This window comes from Aptenodytes patagonicus, chromosome 10 (assembly GCF_965638725.1).
Source record: "Aptenodytes patagonicus chromosome 10, bAptPat1.pri.cur, whole genome shotgun sequence".
In the NCBI taxonomy this organism is placed as follows: Eukaryota; Metazoa; Chordata; class Aves; order Sphenisciformes; family Spheniscidae; genus Aptenodytes; species Aptenodytes patagonicus.
In genome coordinates, this window is record NC_134958.1 from 11,400,139 (window position 1) to 11,423,690 (window position 23,552).

The 23,552-nt window shown below is 42.1% G+C and overlaps 1 protein-coding gene across 1 annotated transcript in view; it reads right to left on the bottom strand.

Moving 5' to 3' along the window:
- ADAMTS17 (ADAM metallopeptidase with thrombospondin type 1 motif 17) overlaps positions 1 to 23,552 on the bottom strand; it is a 197,576-nt gene that overhangs the window by 143,714 nt on the left and 30,310 nt on the right. Inside the window, exons 5-7 of the mRNA XM_076348704.1 lie at positions 13,951 to 14,034; positions 13,205 to 13,362; positions 6,806 to 6,849 (exon numbers count right to left, since the gene is read on the bottom strand). Coding sequence (XP_076204819.1) covers positions 6,806 to 6,849; positions 13,205 to 13,362; positions 13,951 to 14,034 — 286 coding nt within the window. The remainder of the gene's footprint in view (positions 1 to 6,805; positions 6,850 to 13,204; positions 13,363 to 13,950; positions 14,035 to 23,552) is intronic.

The window sequence follows — 23,552 nt, forward strand, 5'->3', positions numbered from 1 at the left end:
CATCCTGAGGATATCAGGCTTTCCAAAGATGTCTCAGGTACCCCAAACCAACTAGTCTCTCTAGAAAAAACCTCAGCCAGGTTTTTGACAGAGGCCCAAAGGAGGGTTGCATGTCTCAGACAGCATATAAGAACAGGACCAGGATCCTGACCCCACTGAAATCACTAACAAAACTCTCACTGAGTCCCGTGTAAGACAGATTTTCCTCTGGTCTTTAGCTGTGAGCCTGTGAACAGCTGTGCACATGCGAAGCAGCTTGGCTGAAGCCATGTCCCTGAAACAAGAAAGAAGGAAAAGCGCACACAGGACACTGAAGTGAGGAAGAGCAAGGGTTACGGCAGCAGGAATTCCCGATTACTTGAGTGGCTATGCTCATCCCAGTGCTTCTATTAAAATTTATGCAATCTTATATTACACTCACTTGGCACACAAATTTTTAGCGGGAATTTGGAAGAGGAGAGATTGCTAGCTGGTGAAAAGAAATTGGAAGGTTGTTGTGGGTAGGGTGGGGCCTGAGAGATGGTAGTGATGAATATGCCCAATAGCACTGTCTGGGTTGTGCAGCCGAGCATTTATTTCCTAGCAACCAAAAGGCAAGGGCGAAAGTCTTCCACTGCACTGTACCATGGCTCCCTTTGGTTTCATAAAGCCAGCAGCCTGACTCTCCATTGCCCTACACAGCCACAAGTGACAAAAATTTGCAATGCTGCGAGGTCCCTTTCTTTTACAAACACCAAACCAACTTGACAGTGTTTCTTTAAGGGACATTTTAATCTACAGTATATTCATTTCAATGCATTAAAGTGTGTTTGATTTTGCTCCGAAGGACAGTCCCAGCAAGGCTTTTGCTAAAACGAGGCACTGCTTCTCTAATGAATTGTTTTAAACAGCAGGTATTTCTATTTATTCTGGCATCAAATAAAAACCCGCCCTGGAATATACAGAAACATTCAACACGAACCACTATGGAAAATGTTTTTAATGTGAGAATTCCTTTTCTTTTCCACTCTCAGAAAACCAGCTAGTCTTTTCCCTTTCCTTGGGGATTAATTCTCTGTTGTGACACTGTTAGGGGACTGGAATCAATATTACATAGGGAGGAAGGTTTAAATGAACAGTACACAGTACAGGCAGGACCATCCAGAACGGTTACTTGCTGCGGACAGGAGGCCACCCGACTGCACAAGCAAACAGCCAAGGAAAAGGTAAAAATGCGCAGTCCTTTATTCAGGTGTTTTACATGGAATAAAAAAAAGGATGAAATCTACTTGGAGACATAGACCAAATGTCTCATTTGCAAAACCTGGGCATATTTGGAAACACTTTACTATGATAAACTCATAAGAAGAAAGCAGGGTGTAGCTACAAGGGGAGGGAAATTGGCTAATAGCACCATAATATGCAGCTCTCTATGATAGCACTTTTCACCCATAGCTCTCTACACACTTTTGAAAGAAGGAACAGACTAAGATACGAACACACTGGTACAGCAGAAGGATTTCATCTGTGCAGTCACCCAGCAGCACAGTGGCAAAACCAAAACCCAATTTCCCCATCCACATATCAGTGTTTGGAAGACGCAAGAAAAAGGACACAAATTATGGAAGGATTTATAAACTTCAGGACTCTCAGTAAATTATCTTTGAGCCTTTTAATTAAAGCCAGCTAGGGGATGGGAATGTTTTTCACAAAACATCAATTCACTTGTGGAAACAGCCTGGAAAACTGTGTTTCTCAATCACCTCCGCTCTGATGCTCGGTTTTCTCCAGGCAGCTATTCCTTCAACTAAACCTGCCCATCTGCAGTATATACGCTATACTCTGCTTTCTTTTCCCCGACATCAAGCCACAGAAAAGCACATGTGACTGCAGCAGAGGTAAAGACGTTTTTAACCAGGGCAATTTAAGGATATTTAAGACACATTCTCATTTTCCATTTTCCAATTCCACACTGCCCCCACTTTTATTATTAACTGAATACAGGGAAGCTTCAGCTTGGATCTGGGGTAACATGTACACTGAGGAATCAAGGCCAAGCTTTGCCTTGAAATATGCAGGATCATTCCTAACTAACCGTAAAGCTGCTTATTTGGCACCAGCAGTGGAAATATTGAACGAAAGGGGCATTCTCAATCTGCTTATGTCACAGAAAGGTTGGATTCTGACAACGTGCAAGGCTCCAAGCTGCAGCCTGATATTAATAGCTAGACATTAAACTCTCAATTTGGCTGGCTTAGAGGCAGCTCAATTGGAACAAAGATTTTTCTGCAGGAAACGGCAGATCTGGTTAGAGTCACATCACGAGAGATGAGTCTGAAGCAGCAGCAGACTGCAAACTTTTTGACTGGTGTGTGACAAGGCTGTCTCGCACAAAGTGAACCTTCCCTGCTCAAATTGCAGAGTGTATCGGAGGTCCCGCAACTGAGGCTGTTGAAACACAATTGTTGCAAATGTATTGCACGCAGGCATATTGTTTTCCTTCTGTCCACCTCCTTTTGAATTCGTTCGTTCTTAGGGCTAACTTACACAACCAAGTGGGACAATGAGCATTAACAAACTATTTCTTAAACAAATGTGGTTCTGTTTCTTGATGCAGCCAGTGGGGTATCACCCCACAAAGACATACCTACATATTTTCTCCATTTTTGAGCTTGTTTCAGCCATTATGTAACCTTCCACACTACCTTGGCAGCTGGGCCAAGAAAATTTGAACGAAGTCCCCAGAGCAACTGGTTTCAGTGAGAGGCCCCTGCCAGAATACAAATACAAACCTCCTGCTGCTGTTTTCTCTCTGTGTCTGCATGGCAGGCAAAGATTCCAGACAGGTTTTTCAATATAGATCTTTTTGAGCACAAATGAACACCTCTTATAAGCCATTTAAACTTCATAATCCCACTTCCGAACAACAGCTGGGCCTCAATACTTCCACCAGGGAAAGTTTTGCTTCCATATTTCTCACAGTGTAAAGAAAATCAAGGCACTGTCACTAAAAACACCATCACCTCCAGCACTTTCAGTCCTCTTATTTCAGTACATATAATCTAATAGATGCTTTATAGTCTCTTAAACGTGACTAAGCAACATTAGATTCTGGACTTGTATTGCATCCTATGCTCAAGGACATCACACTGCTTTATATGAGAACTTCTTAAGCCATGCAATCTCCTGTAGCTTTGCACTCAAAATCCTCATTTCATAGAGGTAGACAGAAGCATTCAGAATGTAAGTGACTTGCCAAATGTCACACAGTGAGTCAATGCCAGAGCTGGGAATAGAAGTCAGGAGTCTAGAGTCCAGATTCTCTGCCTTATATAGAGCAGTAGCCTCAGTCTCCTAGTTTACGAGAGTGCCTGCTCACCAGAAAGATGTTTCTTCCTTTACAGGATGGCAGTGTACCACATTGCAATCATAGAACCATAGAGGAAGGGACCTCTAAAGGTCATCGAGTCCAACCCCCCTGCAATAAGCAGGGACATCTTCAACTAGATCAGGTTGCTCAGAGCCCCGTCCAACCTGACCTTGAATGTTTCCAGGCATGGGGCATCCACCACCTCTCTGGGCAACCTGTGCCAGTGTTTCACCACCCTCAGCATAAAAAATTTCTTCCTTATACCTAGTCTAAATCTACCCCCCTTTAGTTTAAAGCCATTCCCCCTTGTCCTGTCGCAACAGGCCCTGCTAAAAAGTCTGCCGCCATCTTTTTTATAAGCCTTCTCTCCTCTAGGCTGAACAACCCCAAGTCTCTCAGCCTTTCTTCACAGGAGAGGTGTTCCAACTGCAGTGGCCAACTTCATCCATAAGCAGGTATAAAAACACATATGCATCTGCTGAGACCATGTTCTTCATGTATAAAAGCAAAGTATAAGGCATAAGGCATTTCATAAGAAATGAAAGCAAGTTGCTGTTCTAGAGAACTCTGGGGAGTGCTATAACCTCAGCATCACCATCAAGACCAAATGCGATGTCATTCTTTGGACGAGCTTCTTGCTTTCACAAGCAGTCTTGCTGATTTGGAGGGGACTATCTGGGAACTGGAGTGAGGAATAGGAATCTGGCAACAATACAGATGGCCGAAACATCAACATAATCCTTCATAAGCCAGTATGGTATACCAGTGAGCATCAGCCTACTTTGATTGTTGCACTCGTATTAAGCCCAAGTAAATGCCATGCTACACTGCTACTTATATAACCCATGTATATATACAGGGCACAGAGTGGTGGCTAATAAAAAACTAATTTTCTACAATTGACACCTATTTTCCCCTATTCTGACTAAGGAGGAAAACTGGAGAATCTTTCACACAGTTAAAATTTAGTACTACCGACATAACCACTTTCTCAACCCAGCTGCATGCCACGGAAGTACATTCCTTAATTTGTTCTTCCTCTGCTGTGACACATATGCAAATGACACAACAAGGCCAAATTCCCTTCTGGTCTAACATCTGTAATATGAATGGATTACATATGAGCTAACTTTCATCAGTAAAGAAAAATCACATAGTTATATCACCAATACAATACCTCTGGCAGAGAAGGGGGAATGAAGCTAATACAGTGCTATATCCATCCACAGAAGGCAGAGACAATGATCTCTATATAAATCACAAGTATATGATATATTCAGGGCATAAGACATTGTCCATAATTATCAGATACTATCCTATGGGTTTAGGACACACATAAGGAATCAGAAACATGAAATACCTGTTTTATGGATAGGAATCCATCGAAATCCAGCATTCCAATTTCATGTTGCACCACTGCATTACCCAATTTCATATTGCACCATTGCATCACCATTGCAGGCTGATGACCTGAGGAATTGGTTATCTTCTTCAGGCTCTACCTCCAGCCACTAAGCATGAGAAGTATTTCTCAAGGCAGGGACAGATGAGATATCAGAGTACGGTATAACTTGGACAGACTTCATTCAGATTGCAGCCCTACCAGAATAGTTCCTCATTTTATAGTTTTGAAGAAAACTTTCAAGATATGCTGCCAGTATATACAACACAGAGATAAGGGCCTAAATTGTAGATGATCTGAAACGACTGCAGTAACTCACCAATTTGGGTACAGGCAATAATGCTTGAAAATCAATGTTATCAAAATATTTACTTATTTCAACAGTATTTATGAAAAGATGGTATCATATGATGGAGGATTTCATCTGTACTCAGGGATAAGGCACACTGTCTCTGCGTTCAGACAACAGAAACAGTGGGGCATAGAAAATGTGTAAGTGAAGATGCTAGTGCTTTGCTGCCACGTAATGAAACTGTCAGGGGAGAAGGAAGGAAAAGTAGGACTGAAGAGAGCAAAGAGGCCAGGCTGGTTTTGTCCCAGGAACATTCACCTTCTAAATATCTTGGAAAAACTATGCTGGAAAGAGCAACAAATGAGTTTAATCTTTATTGCTCTGATCTTCCACTTTCTCCACCGCAGCCAAAGCCTGCAGCAAGTCGCAGCACAAGAAAGTACTTGGGTATCGTAAGAACAGAAAAGAAGTCAAAAATATTTCCTTAGTCATGCTGTCTATGGTAATATAATTCCCTGAATAGAGATCTTCAACAATACCGTCTTTAAAAAGGGAAAGAGCTCTGACCTTAGTCAGCATGTGTCTTCCATCAGCTTCTCTGTTTTTTTTTTTACTTCTTTATTGTATCTTACCACAGCCATCTCCAGATGCAGGTACACAGTATAAAAACCTTCCTCAGTGGAAGCGTGTTTTCCATTGGACACAGAATAAATGCATTGTGAGGGATTCCGACTGGAAAGAAAACTTGGACATAGAGGCCGGTCTTTGCTCACGTTTGAAAAGAAAATGTATGTATTTTTCAGCTCTGTATTTCCTCCTTTCACCTGATCAGTCTCCACAGCACAGAGAGGGAAGGACCTGCATTCTGAGATGAGACGTTCGTAGGTAGTTTCAGAGCTCCTGCTGAAGGCCCTTTCCCCCCATGCTCTTCATCACCCACTATTGTTAGCGCAGCAACCCCTAGTCTGAGAGTGTCTCTCTGAACACTGGAGTGTAAGATCTGCTGAAAATCGGGATCCATTCCAAGTTTACATAGAATGTCGGATAAGGGGCCGCTTGACTTTGAGGCAAGTCTAAAAAAATCATGCAATCATCATAGAGAGGATGTTGAGCTATGCCTCCAAACACTGCTGCTACTGTGGTGATTAAAAAAAAGATACGAGGAGAATAGATACAGTGAAGCTTACTGCTACCTAAGTTAAATAAATAAACAAAGTTTTAATGTGTGGGATGTAAGGACCCTGTGTATCCAGGGTTTGGATAAGATTAAAGGCAGTTAGGAAGTAGGAGGAGTAGGAGGCAGAAAAGAAGATTTAACTTGGCTTTCCTACAATGAGGTATTATTCTTCTCTGGTGTCTGAGTGCCAGTTTGATCTGGGAGTGTTACACAGGTTCTTACAATTGGAAATACATTCATTAGTTAGCAAATTCTTGGTTTAGGTGTGAGAGCACTGAAAGGAGCATTATACAGACACACCAAAAGACAGTTTCCTATCTCCAATTATCTAATTCTACATCCAAAGAAGTAGAAATACTTAAGATTACTTCCTGACCTGAGAGACCTCCAGTCCTTAGAAGGGGTCAATATTTAATGGCTTATTTATAGTTCATACCCTGCTCAACTAATTTATATTTGCATCACAAAGGTATACAGAATAGCAAAAGCAACATTACAGCAAATCAAAGAATGAAAGTTTGCCCAGAAAGCTCCTCTTAGCATAGAGGTGGCTATCAAAATACCCTCCCCTCTTCCTTGACTTACCCACAGTGTCACAAGGCTCGTCTTTGTGTACGCAGAAATCTGTCCTAGAAAGAAAAAGAGAACAGAAGTGAAATGTATCCTGTGCCTCCAGACTTCAGGCTAGGAAAAAGCAATGATGCATGACTCACATATCATGAGTGTTGAGGTTTGCATTTTTTTTTAAAACTGCTGTGCAGTCTACACGATGACAACACAGATAGCAGCATTGATTGCTTCTGCAAGATCACAAGCAATTATGTGAATCAGCTCCATATACTACAGTCCAATTTAATCGACTTAAGATTGAGCATGTAAAAGAGTACTGCCTCACTCTATGATGTCAGACTTCTTCAGCAACTGGATTAAAACTGAACCTCTTATTTTCACAGAACTGTAACAAAAAGGAGCAGACACCCTGTGATGCAACAGCACCATCAAAAGTGGGAGGAGGATATATGTGGGGACACTGCCTGGAGACACAGAACTGATCATGTATACCCAGAAATTCTCAGTTCTTCAGTTTTTTTCTTCTTCCACTGGAATAGAAAAGGACAAGAAAGAAGCAGGACTAAGTAGAGAAAGACAGATGTTGACAAGGAAGAAGAAAGAATTTCAGGATTTGCCAGGTAACAGCTAGGTGAATTGGCTTAGCTAAACTTATTACAGTCAGATTTGCCATTTTATGATTTGAATCCAACACAGAGAGATTCAAGAGGCTTCATTTGGTCTCTATTACTTCCCCACAGCTCATCCAGTCTCCCCAGATCTCATCAAGGCAGGAAGAGATACTACATATGCCACTGGCACCCACAAATCAATGAGGGATCCATGGAGCTGTATTAAACAGAAAGAGAATAAAAAGCCTTGAAGCTCACCATCTAAGTGATGGTGACATCGCTCACATGACACTTCATGTGAGAAGATTTTGTAAATTAGATTCCTCATGACAGAAAAACAAGTGTGGGAGGAAAAAGTATTTTATAACTAAATTAATGGTTTGAATACATTTCAATAAGCACTTAGACCTAAACTTCAGGAGCTATCTTCACCAGACCTGCTTTGCAGTGCTATCGACTATGAAGAGGAGCTGGAGAAAAGCATCACATGTGCTCAAGCATTTCAGAAGTTCCTTAACCCAAGGGAAGCCAAGGAACCATAATCTCTATCACTATGGCTTTCCTCACCCTGTGGGGAGGCTAGTAAGAGAATCATATTAGCACATTTGGAGTGTGTCATTTGAAATGCCTGAGTCCCCGGGGGGATTTTGAGTTTAAGAGTTTGGCAGGGGGAAGATTAAAAATACCTAAAGGTAATACTTAGAGAATACTTAGAGAAAGATAAATACTTAGAAAAAGAAAATACTTAAGATAAAAATAGAGAAAGATTAAAAATACTTTTTTCTTGAAGAAAAATATGAAACTAGAGTTTATAGGAAAAGGGATTTAAGGCCCAGGACTGGCTGATAAACCCAAACCCTTCACACCAAATACCTTTGAAAAATCACAAATCAAGTTGTCAAGGGCTTGGAAGGAAAGAAACAACAGCTATTACCAGCTCTTGTTAAGTAGACATTGAAAACTAACCATGCAATGCAGAAAAACCGTAACAACCATCGAAGTGTTAAAAAATCGGATAGAAACAAAACAGAATCGGAAGCTACGACCACACACCGGCCCCAGCTTTCATTTTTCACTGCAGCCTCACTGTGTCTCGACACCTTGGCATTCCAGCCTTTCCAAAGAAGACTAATGACAGTCTCCTGACGGAGCTGGCACAAGCACGCCTGCTTGAGTTCCCAGAGCCAACTTGACGGAGGTTTATTTAAGGACTTATTATGTTATATAAACTGGTAAATCAAACAGATGCTTTTCTTGTGACAACAGATAGCTGAACTATTAGTAGATGGCAGGAGGCCATTGCTAGAAAAGCATCTCTCTTCAGGGGCTGGCCAGCTCTGCAAATAAAGCACAACAATCCTGCTCCTTGCACTCTGTGTTCTACACTGAAAGGTGTCTGGCACTTTCAGGCAGCTCCCTGGAGAAACTACCACCATGCCATAAAATGAGGCGTCTCGTAAACAATCCAGCACAACTTGCAGACTCTCCTACAGAGGTAGAACAATCCTTTTCTGTAAAGAGAGTGCTGTGATGCTGTCTGGTCAGGGAAGGACTTGAAACAGGTCAGCAAGAAGAACTGAACATAGCTGCCCAATTCACTGCATGTGGGCCTGCAAGTACGAAACCTCCTCAGCCCATCCTTTAAACTGTCATAAACACAAGTCCAAGAGACGCCATCCTTCTATTCAAAGATCTTGTACCAAAATGCTGGGCTTTAAATCATCCGGACCTACTGTAAACACTTTACCCCAAAACTCTGTGGCCAAACAGAAAAGCACATCCAAACCTTTAGTCACAAGTGAGCTTGGTGGGTCTGTCTTCTTCCAAAGGCAAGCAGCCACCCCATCACAAAACCTATATACTGAAACTCCTACAGTCCTTTCCTGGCAATCAGAGGGGAGCCAAAGACTGAAAAGCCATTAAGAAAGATCTATCTATCTCACCTGTGGATCAGTCACACCAGTGAGGTAAGATGGCCCCATCATGGCACTGAAACTGATCTGCTTTTTAAAAGGTTTCAGTATCAGGTCTCTCTCTGGAGCATTTTTGAGCTTGACTGCATCTATATTTTTGAAGTGAGAGCTTGACATGATACTATAATGATACTCCAAGGATATAAAAAAGATATCTTAATATTCATTGCATGTGCAGAGGTCTCTTATCACAGAGACATAGTTTTCTTAGCAGAATCTTTTATAGAGCTATGTTGGAATAAAACTCTTACTCCAGGAGGTGCAGTTCAAATCCAAGATCTGACCTTATCACACAAAGTCTTGGATAATATATTGAAATCACACGCTGTAGCTGTGAAGCAAATTTACTCTTCACTTTTAGCCACTGACTGAACCAAGCAGGCCATGTGTTCTCATCTTCTAGGGACCTGTGAAATTCTCGGTCATTATCACTTGTGGTACTGTGCAGAGTGTTTCCATTAGCAGACTTAAACAATTCTTCTAAAAAATGACAACAAGTCAGTTGTTTTGTTCAACAAAAATAGCCAGAAAAGAAGAGCTCAGAACTCCTCCTACAGTCACTCTTCCATCTGGCTCACACGAACTGGAAAAAAATACCTAACTGTGCTAAGCTAAATTCTGCAATTCAAGTCCTTCCTGTAAGAAAGAAGGACAGTAGTTGAACTGTGCAACATGAATAAGAAGTATTCTGTTTAACGGCCACTTCCCAGCATCCTTCAAACGACATCTTTTGACCAGTTTAACCCTGCAGGGTCATAAAGCTAAAGGACAGAGGAAACTGATACAGGCAAAAACCTGCCAGAAAAAACTTTGCACATCCATATATACATTTAGTAGCACTATGTGCCCAGTTTCCTTGATGCACATGGAATTGCTTCGTTTGCCCATTTAATGGGAAGGCAAAAGGCTGAAGAAATGTGGAAGAGAGGAGCAGTCTGCAAATGGAATAACTACACCAGTATGTCAGGAAAAAACCCAAGTCTTTGCTTAATGACAGCTCTGAATTCTGTTCCTATCAGTGTTGTGCCATTCTTCACACTGCGGTCACATCACCTATAGTCTAATAAGTGACACAAACACCTACTGCCAGGAGGTGAGGAGAACATCAGAATGTCTGAAGATTTCCTAAGGAATGCAGAAGACAGAAGATCAAGAGGGGGAATGTGTTTCAAATGAGACATGCTTCTAAGATCACTAAGATACAGATTCTGCAGACAGAAGTTATTCTGGTCAGCTGCCCATTAAAATATGAAATGCATTATCCATAGATGCCAGAGATCTGAATTTCTGCAAGTTCAAAAACAGAATTTGAACAAGAAAAGTCTGATGATTATAGACACCACAACACTATACTCAGACCTTCAGGGCTATGACAGATTATTCCCACTGTTTCATTTATTTACTGAACTGGACAACGATATATCTTATTTCACAGACATAGTATGCCTCTTACCTGGAACTCAATCAGGTGGATACTATTAAAATCCTACAGGAGGGATATTTGCCACCTAGGTAATCTACTTTTGCATACAAATGAGTATATGGGGAACATCAGTTAGAGGTGGAGTTTCAAAAGGCAAGCGTGCCTTGGTGTTTCAAATGAACACAGCCAGATTGGAACCAGAGGGATTTCTTCAGAGGTTGACCCCAAAGAATCTGTTTCTAGTCCTAAAGCAGCTGCAGCTGCTGAAAATTCAGCTTCTGCTTTTTCTGGCGCAATTGCTTGTGCTGGACATGCTGTTGCTCCCATATCCTCTACCACTGGTCCATCTGTACAGTCTGGGGAGGGTCCAGGGACACACACACACACTCTTCCAAAGCCAAGAGCTGAAAACCTCATTTCCCTGACGCAGGAATCGGGCTGCTGGGCCAGAAGTCTTCCAAGCAATGCAGCATCCTCTATGCAGCAGACGCAGGATGGGTTAAGGATGACAAGACACAGCAAGAAAGAAGGAAAAAGACTACAAGTACACACTGCTGGCCTATCAAACAGGAAAAACGCTGCTCTTAATGCACAGCAACTGGCCTGAACTTTCTCACAAAATCTGAATCTAGTTTCTAAGCCAACCGAACCTGTACTTCTCCAGCTATTCTGACTGCAAAACCCTGCAAATCTGTTGAACAATTCTTCCTACAAATTCTTTCTACAGTTCTTCCTCAGATGCCTGAGTCCAACTCATTTAGCCTGACATTATGCATTCAATTTTATAAACTGCAGAGAGACTGCACAGATGAAATGTCCTGCTCATTCCCTCCGCCCCGTGCTTAGAGCACATCAGAAGAGATTCTGTATGCCTCACTTGTCATGCAGGACAACTGGATGCCCAGATGAGTTTAACAAAAATGTTAGTTATTTATTTAGGCCGTGATCCAATGAAACACATGCTTAACTATAACCAGGATGTGCAGCCCATTGACTTCAAAGGAACTATTCACCCTGTCTAAAATGTTAAGTATCTGCTTAAGTGCTTGGTTGGACTACACTGAATACAGAGGAGAGAGAAGGATTTAGGGGAACTGCACACATGTCTGTGAAGGTACATTCTTAGGAACTTTGGTCACCAGCTATTTCACTGAACGCTTACCAAAATCCCATGGATAGTTTGCAATGTGACTATTAACACGAGATTATTACGATCAGAATGGCAGTTTATGCAAAAACATGTATTTCTACTTACATTGTTGGCAGAGAAAAAAAGGCGAAAGAGGTGAGTAATATCAAACTGCAGTACAGACATTTCCTGTCTTAAATTGGGGAAGAACAGGGTAGGAAGTAGTGTTTTTCTAGCACATACAGCATCCATCTTACACTATATTTTTGTGCTCACTTTAATTATTCAGAGATCATTTCTGTTCTTCATTTACATCTCAAAGTATGCAATCAACTTAAAAGACCACGGATTTGCTACTCAAAATTTATGGTGACTGCGAGGAACATGGGACTTGCATTGTATTGTGAGGTTGAGCTCAGGTAGTGAAGTTAGAGGGAAAAAGACTACAGGTTAATAGGGACAACACCCTTTTTGCTTACTTTATCTGGGCCATGCCCTGATGTGTTTGATACATCAATAGGTACAGAGCTGCAGGCTGCAAGGAATTTTGCTCAAGTATTCATACACATATTATTTCACATCTGAAATAAATGTAGCAGTTTTCAAACATACAAACTAAGAATGACAATACAAATAAATACAAATTAAGAATGACACCCCTCCTCTATCTCAGCTGTGATACAGGAGAGGTGTTAAAGTAGTTATTTCGTAGGGCAAAGAGAGAGAAAATTAATTTAGTTTATGGTATTCATCTCTCACTTTCTTTAGGAGAGAACTCCCTCAGCACCTCCCCACTACTGGCACACTGTCTGCTCCGCAGGTACCAACTGCCTCTCCTCTCCGACTGTTCAGTTGATTCATGTCTAATTACACACAGAGCACTTGTTCTCAGCTGTGTTCTCAACTCCACAGCTTCTTTCTTCCAGGAAGAAGGGCTTATCCTCCAAAACCTCACCTATTTTTTCCACTTATACCAGCTGGTGTGAGAAAAAAGTATCACCTCTGCTACAGCCATGTCTTGCCTGTACACTGACTACGACAATGCTCTGGTTCAGGAGGAGAGATGCTTTTGCACAACCTTGTTAAGTACACACAGAAACAAGACAAATCACTTTCATCTGAGTCATCAGAGCCATCTGAACAGCATGTAGATAGCAAATGTATCATCATCATCATCAACAGATCTTTTTCTTGGATTACTGCTAGACCAGATAACCCCATCATTGACTATGGGCCATTATTGGTTGAAGTAAACTGATAAACCAGTCCTCACTATACCTGGTTACAAAAACAGCAGCATCCACAGGAGGGGTGTCATCCCTCGCGCCAGGAACCTGGTTGTTACCAAGGTATTTTGCCCCACCATATTCTTCATTTTGCCATTGACAAAAGCTCTCCAGAGACCTCTCTCCATGATGCCCGATAGACAACTTCGCCTTTTGGAAAAAAAGGGATGCAAAAGAAGAAGTATCAGTCACAGTCTTTACATAAAGCATTAGGCCTCTGATGAAATATCAGAGGCTCAAAGATATAGATATGATAGAATGAAAAGTGCAAAACCAGCTTCATCTGAGCAGGTGAACTAGGGACTTTGGAATCCACACTGACTTCTGTCATTTGATCTATAGAACAAACTATCAGCTGGCAGCAGTCGTAAGCTTCTAATACAGCACTACATTCAAAAGTCTCGTAAGTCTGGAAGTTATATATTCGATACCAGAGCCATATAATTTTAATCTTTGTAACAGTTAACTCCCGAGACTGGTTTGCAACTGTAAGTGGACAAAGATTTACCAGGAAGGATAAATAAAAGGACTGTAGCTCCTTTCACTCCCACAGCCCCCTATACTTCCCACCTTTAATACTGCCTGGTGTAGTGTGGCAGGCACTACTTAAGGTTTGTGACCATGTGGCCAGACATGCCCCACTTCCCCCCACCCCACCCCAGCACGAGGATCCTGCTCTGCCTGTGAGACTACCACAGTACAATTATAGCAGGAGGGTAAAAATGAGTTAGAACTCACAGGACGATTGCGGAGCAGGACTAGTTTGGTCACTCGAATGCTGACTTTAATTCCAAGACTTTGATGTTGAAACATGTTGTACACCTGTTAAAATGCAAAGGAAAACATCCACAGTGGATCAGTAACAATACCAAGACCTAGTAATAGTTGAAGGAACTAATTGTGACTGAAATTAGACATTTGCCCTTCAAAAAACTGACCCAAAACAAACCCAAATGGGTTGTGCTACTACACTAAATAAAATAAAGAATTTTTAAGAGCTACTGTGTTACCACTCTAACAGTTCCACTACTACAGCATAGCTAAAACACTTGCAAAACCACAGTAGGTTTGCTCCTACCACACTGCATTTGGCTTCACCACCTGACCAATTCATCGCAGACTAATCTGAGCAAGATTCAGCATTCAAGGACAAAAAACATTAAAAAACAAAACAAAAAATACACAAGCTAGTTGCAGAAAGAAAAATACTTTTAACTGGAATAAACAAGAGAAAAAGGGTTGCTGCGCAACAAAGGAAAGGAAAGAAATATTCCAAAGGAACTCTAAACAGAAACCAAAGTAACTCTAAACAGAAACCAAAGTCTCAGGAACATGGATATACATTATGAAGCATCCAACTAATATGGATCTTCAGCATTTAAATATCAGAGATATCTGAATGCAAGATGAAATAATGGTGTGTTTTAGACTTCAGGAAATAGAATGGAAAAGCAATTTCCCTCTGTTATTTTCATATCTTATATAAAAGAATAGTAATAAGGCAACACATAATGACAGAAGCCTCAGGAAATACAAAAATAGCACCGGAAACTACCTTACTACTTTCTCCAGATTTTGCATTCCAGCTCAGATACTTCACCTTATTTTTATAGGTTAGAACATAAGATCTTAATTGGTGCCAGAATTTTATTCCACCCATTTCTCCGTGTACAAATGCTTTAACTAGACTATATCAAAAAAGGGGAGGGAGGGGCTTATTTTAAAGAAGTTTAAAATACCCCATAACCACCTTTGAATTAATATTGTATTCCCTACTCAGTCAAAAAAATAAAATCAAGACCACTGAAGACAGACTCTTGACTAATGGGAGGCAGGATTTGGCCTCAGGTAAGCTATATTCCTTACTCACGTCTCGTTTGGCTAGAAATATCACGCAAGCTCAGCTAACTTCCTACAACAAACCCAAGACATGAAAACATTTTGAATAGTATGTTTTCAACGCTTGGTATTTTTCCTATTTGTACAAATACTCAGGAATGTGCTCAGTGTAAGAGTGTTTAAGCTCTTTAGTGTTTGGGGTTGGATTTAAGCACACATGTAAATGTTTCCTATAATTTAGGCACAGATTGCAAGACAGACACTACTCAGTATTTGACCCACTGACCTTCAGTACAAGCACAATAAGCCATTTATCTTCCCTGCGGCTGGTATACAAATGCATATAAGTGCTGGTACTATTTACTTAGCTCGGGGGTATGTTAGTAGAGTAGCTAAGGCCTCTCACTACAGACCTGGGGAGATAAACTTGACACTTGCAGAGAAGGGCTCTGACAGTTGACCTATCTGTAAATGAAGACCTGGACATTCAGCTGAGAGGGTCAATGGGGCATCATGCTGATCAAGTCAATCTCTCGTGTACCACTACAGAGACTAACAAACATTTGCATGTGATGGATGCCTTTGATTTGCCTAGCTCACTGCTAGCTCTGACCATCCCATAAAGTTTCTACTCATAAAACGAGAGTACCGCAAACAGGTTCTTATCATTAAGCCTAATGGATGATGGTGCTTGCCTTTCCATCAGAGCAGACAAGCTGCCTGCCTCCAGACCCAGCACAGAGAGATCCAAACACCACTGACTTCAAAAGGTAGTTTTGACTGGCAAAACTTGCATAGCAAGAACCAGCTGCTGGAGAGTTTAGCATGTCACTTTGAAGGCTGTCAGCCCCTCTTCCTTTTCTCTTGTGCTCTCCTAAGGATAACTTCAACTGCATTTGTATTTGCATCCATCAGTCATCACAGAAGAGCCCAACCTAGCTAGCAGCAGCAACAATTGGATACTAAACCAAAAAGACAGGAGGCATGCAAAAGAGGCTTTACTTTGCTTGTTTATTCAAGATTTGTTTGCTTATTCTCTTAAATGGAGCCCAAAGAAGCCCCAGATTGATGGTAGTTTGTGTTGCCTAGTAGGAACAATAACCTTTCCCTCTGGTAAATAAGCCTGACTGGTACAAGTGGCTGTTCTACTTCAGCACAACTAAAGCGTTCAAACACAATGCAACTAGAGAAGAGACAGACCCTTTCTCATCAGAGATCTGCTCCAGCTAGCTCTGCTTCCATCCTCCACTCTGAATGCCTCAGAGGCTGAACCAGACTTTTCAGTCCATGAGCTCTGACTGGATTAAAAGGGAGACGCTTGCTTCAGTGCAGTCAGACTGGTTCCTTTGCACTGCAATCAGTACTTTAATGTGTGTCCAGGTAAACACACTGTAACTTGCCTGACACCACAGTGCTGGCCTACCAGACTCTCATAATGACAGGATGCTGATTATCGCTGCGGCACAAATCCAGGTGTATTAGCAAAAAGTGTTTCTCCTGATGTTTTAGGATAGACAGTGTGCAGAATTTTGAAGATGTGGTGCAAACAAAAGCGGCAGTGCATATTCTGGCCATGCTTACGAGTTGTTTAACTACAAGGACGAATCTCTACGTAGAAGATTTAGTACTGGCAAAAGGCAAGAAAGTACGACAGCTAACAATACCCACATGTTGGGGTAAATAATTTCTTCATGAAGTTTCAAAAATTTTTCTGAGATGGATAGACAGTTGCCAGAGGAAGAGCAATCATTTTTTTTCCATGTTTCCTACAACTCTGCACTGTTTCTCAGGATTTAAAGTGTGATCATAATAAGCTCAGCTGAAGAAGACATTAGCACTGTGATTTAAGACGGTCCAGCACCAGAACTGCAGGACACTGTCAAAATATCGCATGTACAGTTTCCAATCTTCTTTCATGAACCAAGCTGAAGAGTAGAGAGACATCTGCAGCTTCATCTGCCTTCACTGATTCTTCTATTTCTTTTCCTGTTAGCAAAAAGCCCCCTGTAAAGTTTTATACAGAAAGGTCTACATAGATTTAGCTGGGAACTGTTCACAACCCACCCACAAATAAACTTGTCTTTCAAAATGAGCTAAGATCTGCAGGCAAATTAGCAAGAAAACAGACCTAAAAGTGTGCCTGCAAATTGGTCTGCACAAGCAAACATCACCACCCAAACAGCTCTTACTCATTAACCAAGTGAGTAGAGGATGTATATTCTCATCACTGTACTGAGAGGACCTTCTCAATTAAAACAGAGTGCAAGACAGTTCTGCACAAGTGATTTGCCCTTCCATTTAGCCCAGACATAGGACTGTGAGATGGAGACACGGAGTTTGAGATTGAGAGGCAACCAGCCACGTGGCACTTGAGCTTCTCTGACTAGATGCCTGCCAGACCCCACCCAGCTGCTCTCTCACAACCTCTCCTCAACAGGACAGCAGGACAAAATAAGATGAAAAATTCATGGGTCGAGATAGAGTTTTACCAATTACCGTCATAGGCAAAACACACTTGACTTGGGGAAAATTTAATTTATTGCCAATTAAAGTAATTTGTATAGAGGGAAACAAAGATAAATTAAAACAACACCTTCCCCTCACCTCATCCCACCACTTTTTCCTAGGCTCAGCTTCACTCCTCCATTCCTGACTCCTCTACCTCTTTCCCCCTTACCCAGAGCCGTGCAGGGGGATGGGGAATGGGGGTTGTGGTGAGCCCATAACAGCTTCTCCTTCCTCCTCACACTTTTCCCCTGCTGCAGCATGGGTCCTCTCCATGGTCCACAGTTCCTGTCAGGAGAATCTGTTCCAGTGCAGGCTCCTCTCCACAGGCCACAATATTCTTTGGGGAATAGCCACCTGCCCCACCATGGTCTCTCCACAGGCTGCAGGGCAACCTCTGTTCTGGCACCTGGAGCACCTCCTCCTCCTCCTGCTCTGACCTGAGTGCTCACACAGATTTTTCCTCGCACTTTTTCCTTCACTGCCCATGCAGCCTTTTGCCTTTTCTTGAATATGTTTTCACAGAGGCGCGAACAGCTTTCCCGATGGGCTCCACTGTGTCCTGCGGTGGGGCCATTGCAGAGCCGTCTGGAACCAGCTGTGTCTGGCATGGGGCAGCTCCGGGTCTCACAGAGGCCCCTGCAGCCCCCCACTGCCAGCACCTTGCCAGCTGCACCCAATACACTATCCTTTTAAATGAAAACCCAAACTGTCTCAAATCACAGTCTTTAAGGCTAGAAGGAACCCCAGTGAGAAGACAACCAGGCCTTAAATGACTTGATGAAAAAATATGAGACTGAGTTCAGCACAGGTTATTCACAGCCATTTTGGCAGCACACAGCCAGTGTTAAACCAGACTGTGCGAGGTAGGTTGTGCCCAAAGGAAGCATCACGGAATCCAGGTGTCTTTAAAATAAAAGAATTCAAATCCATAGGTCTTTCCTGCTAGGAGTCAGATTCCATCATGGCAGCAACCACCTTCTGCCCTTCTCACCCAGCCTGCAAGGAAACCATCACCCACAGACTTGGCATGTCAAAGCTGTTCAGATACCACGTCCAACTGGCTATCATTGGCACATGAGCTAACAGTGCCAAGTGAGGTGGCTGAGATAATTGGTACCAGGGGAAGAGGAATGGGATTTCCTAGTGCAGATGTTCTCAAGATTTCCTGCTGCACGGACAACATGCATTAATAGAGAGACTGACTCACAGACACCTCCCTTCCCACTTGCAATACCGTGGGCCACCCTCCCTCAAGCCTGCAATTGCATCACACCCTTGAGGCTGCTATGACCGCTTCCAGCAGGGAAAAAGTAAAAATATTTGGGGTATTTTAGAACCTTTTAATAAAATAAGGCAGCTGGGAACACAAGCGTCAGCTGCATGAAACCCGCTAACACACTGCCGTGGAACAAAATGCAAAGGTTACTGTTTTAGGACATCACCACACTGTCAGAAAGCAGCTTGCCTGGAAGAGCAATGGAGGTTCTTGGTCACTAGGCTGAAGGGAAGGGATGTGAAAAGTTATCAATGATGTGGCTGAAGTGTGGTCATGACCTGGTTGCCCTGTTGCAGGTGAACTTCTCTGCTGTATTGACTTCCATTCTGTGAGGAGTCATCAAAAGTAGAGAGAGTGAGCTTCGGAAACAGAAAGAGGTATGGTAAAGAGTCATATAAAACAGACAGAAAAATGGAAGGGGAAGTGTAGAAGAACAAGAAAAAGAATAAAGCCCGTCTCTGATATCTCCCTCCTTCATCTGTATTTCCCTGACAGAGCTTTACTGCACAGAATGCCCTAGAGAAAACAGAAAAGCTTGAAGCCTGAACCATCCTTCTCCTCCTCCTCTGTTTGCATTCCTCCTGCCTGCCTTTCTCCTTATAGCTTTGACATGGAAGGGACAGAATAAATACAGCTTCGGCATGAGCTGTCCAGGCCTGCCCCAGCATGCATAAAGCACAACCTAGACATGAGGAATTGGGCTAAGAGAGGAACTAAACTACATAAGTTCAATTTTTTTTAATTCTCAAAAGCTTCCTCTGCAGGTGGACGGTGGGAGGGAGACGTGTGTGTTTCAGATGTTTTGGAGTTCAGAACAGCAACCCTGAGGGTAAAGTGACTTTTTTCTTTTTTCTTCCCTAAGCGTTGCACTCAAGCGAAAGCCTCCCCATTGCCTTGGCTGCTGGACGACGTTTGGACAGCAGAAGCATTAGTCAGGTTACTGAGGTTGTCTTTCACTTGTTTTGAAAAGTGCTATAGGATTTCTAACACCCACCTAAAGCCAAGCTTTCAAATCACCCCATTAAACATTATGAAAAAGAACATATTCATGGCTTTTTATAAGATACAGTTGACATAACTCTTTCTCCTGGGGCTGCTGGAGTGAAAAGATAAATCTGTGGACAGTGATCAAATACTTATATCCTTTTCCCTTACGTCCCTGTTCCCATCATGAAAATTCCGGATCAAGGTAAGAGAGCCAATTACCAGTGGCAGCTCTGGATCCTTTATGTGCCAGCCCCCAAGAGCACAGAGATATAAATCCACCAATGCATGCATGGTAAAAATGATTTTATCTGCTTCTTTAACATCGAAAAAACTCTCACAGGTGAAATCCAAAATGAAAAACGATCTGCAGAGTGTAAAATAAGGCTTCAGAGAGTAAACCAGTATTATTCCTTAAGAACAACATAAAAATTTTCCCTCTTAATAACATCCAAAAGATCACTAAAACGTCAAGTTACTGCTTGCTGCTGCAAAGAGCTTCCACGCTAATCGCATGGCTTAGCAACAGCTGCAGGAGAACTAACACATACTACTACATAACTTATCCCTGCATGCTGTATTCTCTCAGAAAAAGGCAAGCTCAAAACCAAGTCACAGTTGTAATTTATTCCAAAACCCCCAAAAATGCACTTAGGGGAGAAAAAAAAAAAACACCTCTTTTTTAGTTTTTCAAACCCATAGAAAGCAGCTTTTAAATTACTATGTTGTGGTCTTGGAAATTCAGACATCTCTGTCCCTAAATGCTCAGAGGGTCAGTCTGAGTGGGACTTGGTTTGCAAAGTAAGCTCTGCACAATTGCAAGGAGCCAACATTCACAACTTGCTGTTCAGGTACTAGCTGAAACCAGTCACTCCTCATCATTAAAAACACTATGGCCATGGACAGAACTTTCCAAAGGGTCTCATACCTCATTTATCATGTGCTTCAGAATCATTTGAATCAGAGTTTTCTCCAAGAAGCTGAAAGCATAAGTCATGAAGACCAGCCACAGTAGAGGCCAGTGCAGTTTGCCTGTCTGTGAGGACAGAGAATCTCCTTTTTGTCTTAGTGGCCATTTCTCTCAGATGAAAAGAAAACACAACAGGAAACAAAAGCATAAAACTCCTGCAAGAAAGCAGTGCATGCTTCATGCTTCAGAACCCGCTCCTGAACCAAGCCCAAAATGGCAGCTATTGTAAGCAGATACACAGAAACGCAGGGGAGAGGAAAAGAGAAAGCCAACGCACTGGTCTTCTAGTTGCCAGCTGAGAAACCTGAAGTTCAGTTTAGATGAAGCCATGAAGTGTCACAAGAGCAACACAGGACTTCATAAGAAACAGAACATCCATCCAAACAGCCTCCACAAGGATGAAATGCAATGAGAAGTTATAGTTGCCAGATGCAGACTAACAGAATGGGTGAGCAAAACAAGCATGCTTTACCACAAAGGCACTTTGTTTTGAAATTTAGAGAAAGTCCTAAACACTGGCGGCTACTGAAGAAGGGCATGAATGGGAGATGCACTCAAGCCAAAGGATGCAAAGGGGAGACGAGAACTGAAACGCAAACACTGCAACACCACCCAAAAGCTCAATATCAAGGGAGTTTAACTTTGAAAAATAAATCAGCACCTATATTTAAGTAGCTGGTTTTGCATTTCTATAATTCTGCTGCTATCTCTCCCTGTCCATGTCCTTACATCCAGCATGCCCATAAACTCACCGCCTCGCTAAGGCTGCAGATGTATATGGTGGCATTTGACAACTTCTTTACCAGCTTATTTTTTTTTAACATTATGACAAAGCCATCAGGAATTGCCCATTAGGAAAATCATGTTGAATCAAATACCTTGCCAGAAAACAAGAAGAGATTTCATTTTAGAGGTGGTGACTTTAAAAAAGTGAACTCAAAGCCCTGGAACATGCTTGTTCCTACTCATACATTACAGAGTACCTTAGAGGGAAATTCTTCCATGATCTTGGAAAAATCTGTCTTACAACTTCAAATAGTAAATGGAAGAGCTTGCACCTCTACAATGACATTCAGAAAAAGCAAGTACCTAAAATGTCAATCTATTCTCTGTTCAGGGGGATGGTCAGAACTACAGAATATCATTAAAACCACAGCATTTGCTATATGAAGTACTACCTGTTATCTCTGGGTTACAAAAGGGGTTTGCTGTGTTTCTTAGCTGTTATTCTAGAGGAGGGTGGTGGTTTTTCCCCCCCCCCTAAGATTCTCATTTACCGAGGGAGCAATAAAACAGTATTTTGTAATGCTTTTTCCCTTCAGAAATTCTTGTAACATAAATTGATATTAAATACTTTAAGGCAGATCACTTTATTTAAAATGTCTATAAATATAAAATGCATTAATAAGACCTCTTAATGCTTGTTTTGTGGTTTGACAGTAAACGTAATGGCTTACAGAGAGGAGTTAAGTTAATATACCCCTGACCAGTAACGTTCTATTTGCTTAAATGCAAGCATCCAAGCCAAAATTAACATTCTGGTTTCTTTTAGAGGCAGCCCGCCATCCTGCAGTGTAGCTGAATGAGCACTGCCTAATATCATGGGGCAAATCCTGTCCCCCAACTAACAGTCACAGAAGGCTGACAGAAGTCGTATCAAGGCAGGCAGGAAACAAAGGTCCCAAGCAGCCAGGAGGCCTTCATTTGTGTGGTTACATAGAGCACAACTGATCCTGCACCAGAGAAGGATGCAACAGATGTTGCCCTAAGGAGTTAGGACTGTACTGTTCCTCATACCTCAGTTTTACGGATGAGAAGCTACCACACAAAGATTCACCGTGGCTGGTTCAGACACTACCCAAAGAGTGTGGCTGAATGAAGAGTTCAGCTAAGGCCTACCTAAACTACATGACTATCCTATCTCTCTTCCTGAAATATATTTTCTGAATTATTCTTCAGCCTCTTTTGCTGGGATGAAGATCAGCTTTCATTATGGCAAATGGAATGTTAAAATCCCCTTTGATTTCACCCTGTTTTATAGCCTCAGAATAAAGGATTTATGCAACGATGACAACTATGTGTTTGCCTATTATTATTCCTCGGTACCTTCTGATCTTGCCAGCCACTCACAACCAGTTTCCTCAGGGAGGTAGAGGCCTGAAAGATATTACATTCCTACAAGTGTGGGAATGTAGGTGGCCAGACAAAGGAGAGACACTCTGTCAGCGCTCCTCTGAAGGCTGAAAAGCTGAAACACAAATTCAAATCCTATCAGACACCAGAAAAACCACATGGGTGAGCCCCTAGGAGCAATGACTTAACAGTGGGAAGCATTTCAGCTGGACTTTGCACCTTAGGAGATGTCAGATAAATGTGTTCCTCAGCCAAGACTCCTCTTCCATGCACACTCTCTAGTGTCTAATAAAGGGGTGAGCTCACACTACAGCATCAGAAACTAGCTTAAAAGTCCATCAGCCAAATCCATTGGAAACCAAGCTTCAGTATTTGCTTAGTAAATGGGTTCGGAGAACCCAACCCATCTATCAGCACCTCTCCATACATATATATTCACACCTGGCAAGCTGATGTTGCTGAGATGTTCTGCAGTACTCCTCAGCCTGGAGATACAACAGTATTCATGGCCATCTTTTGTTTAGGACTTGGTCTATCAGTGTACTCAACCCCAACAATCTTCACAGGCCGATAAAGCTATGCAACATAGAGATGCACTAGTGGCCACACTGAAATAATTAACCTTTTGGC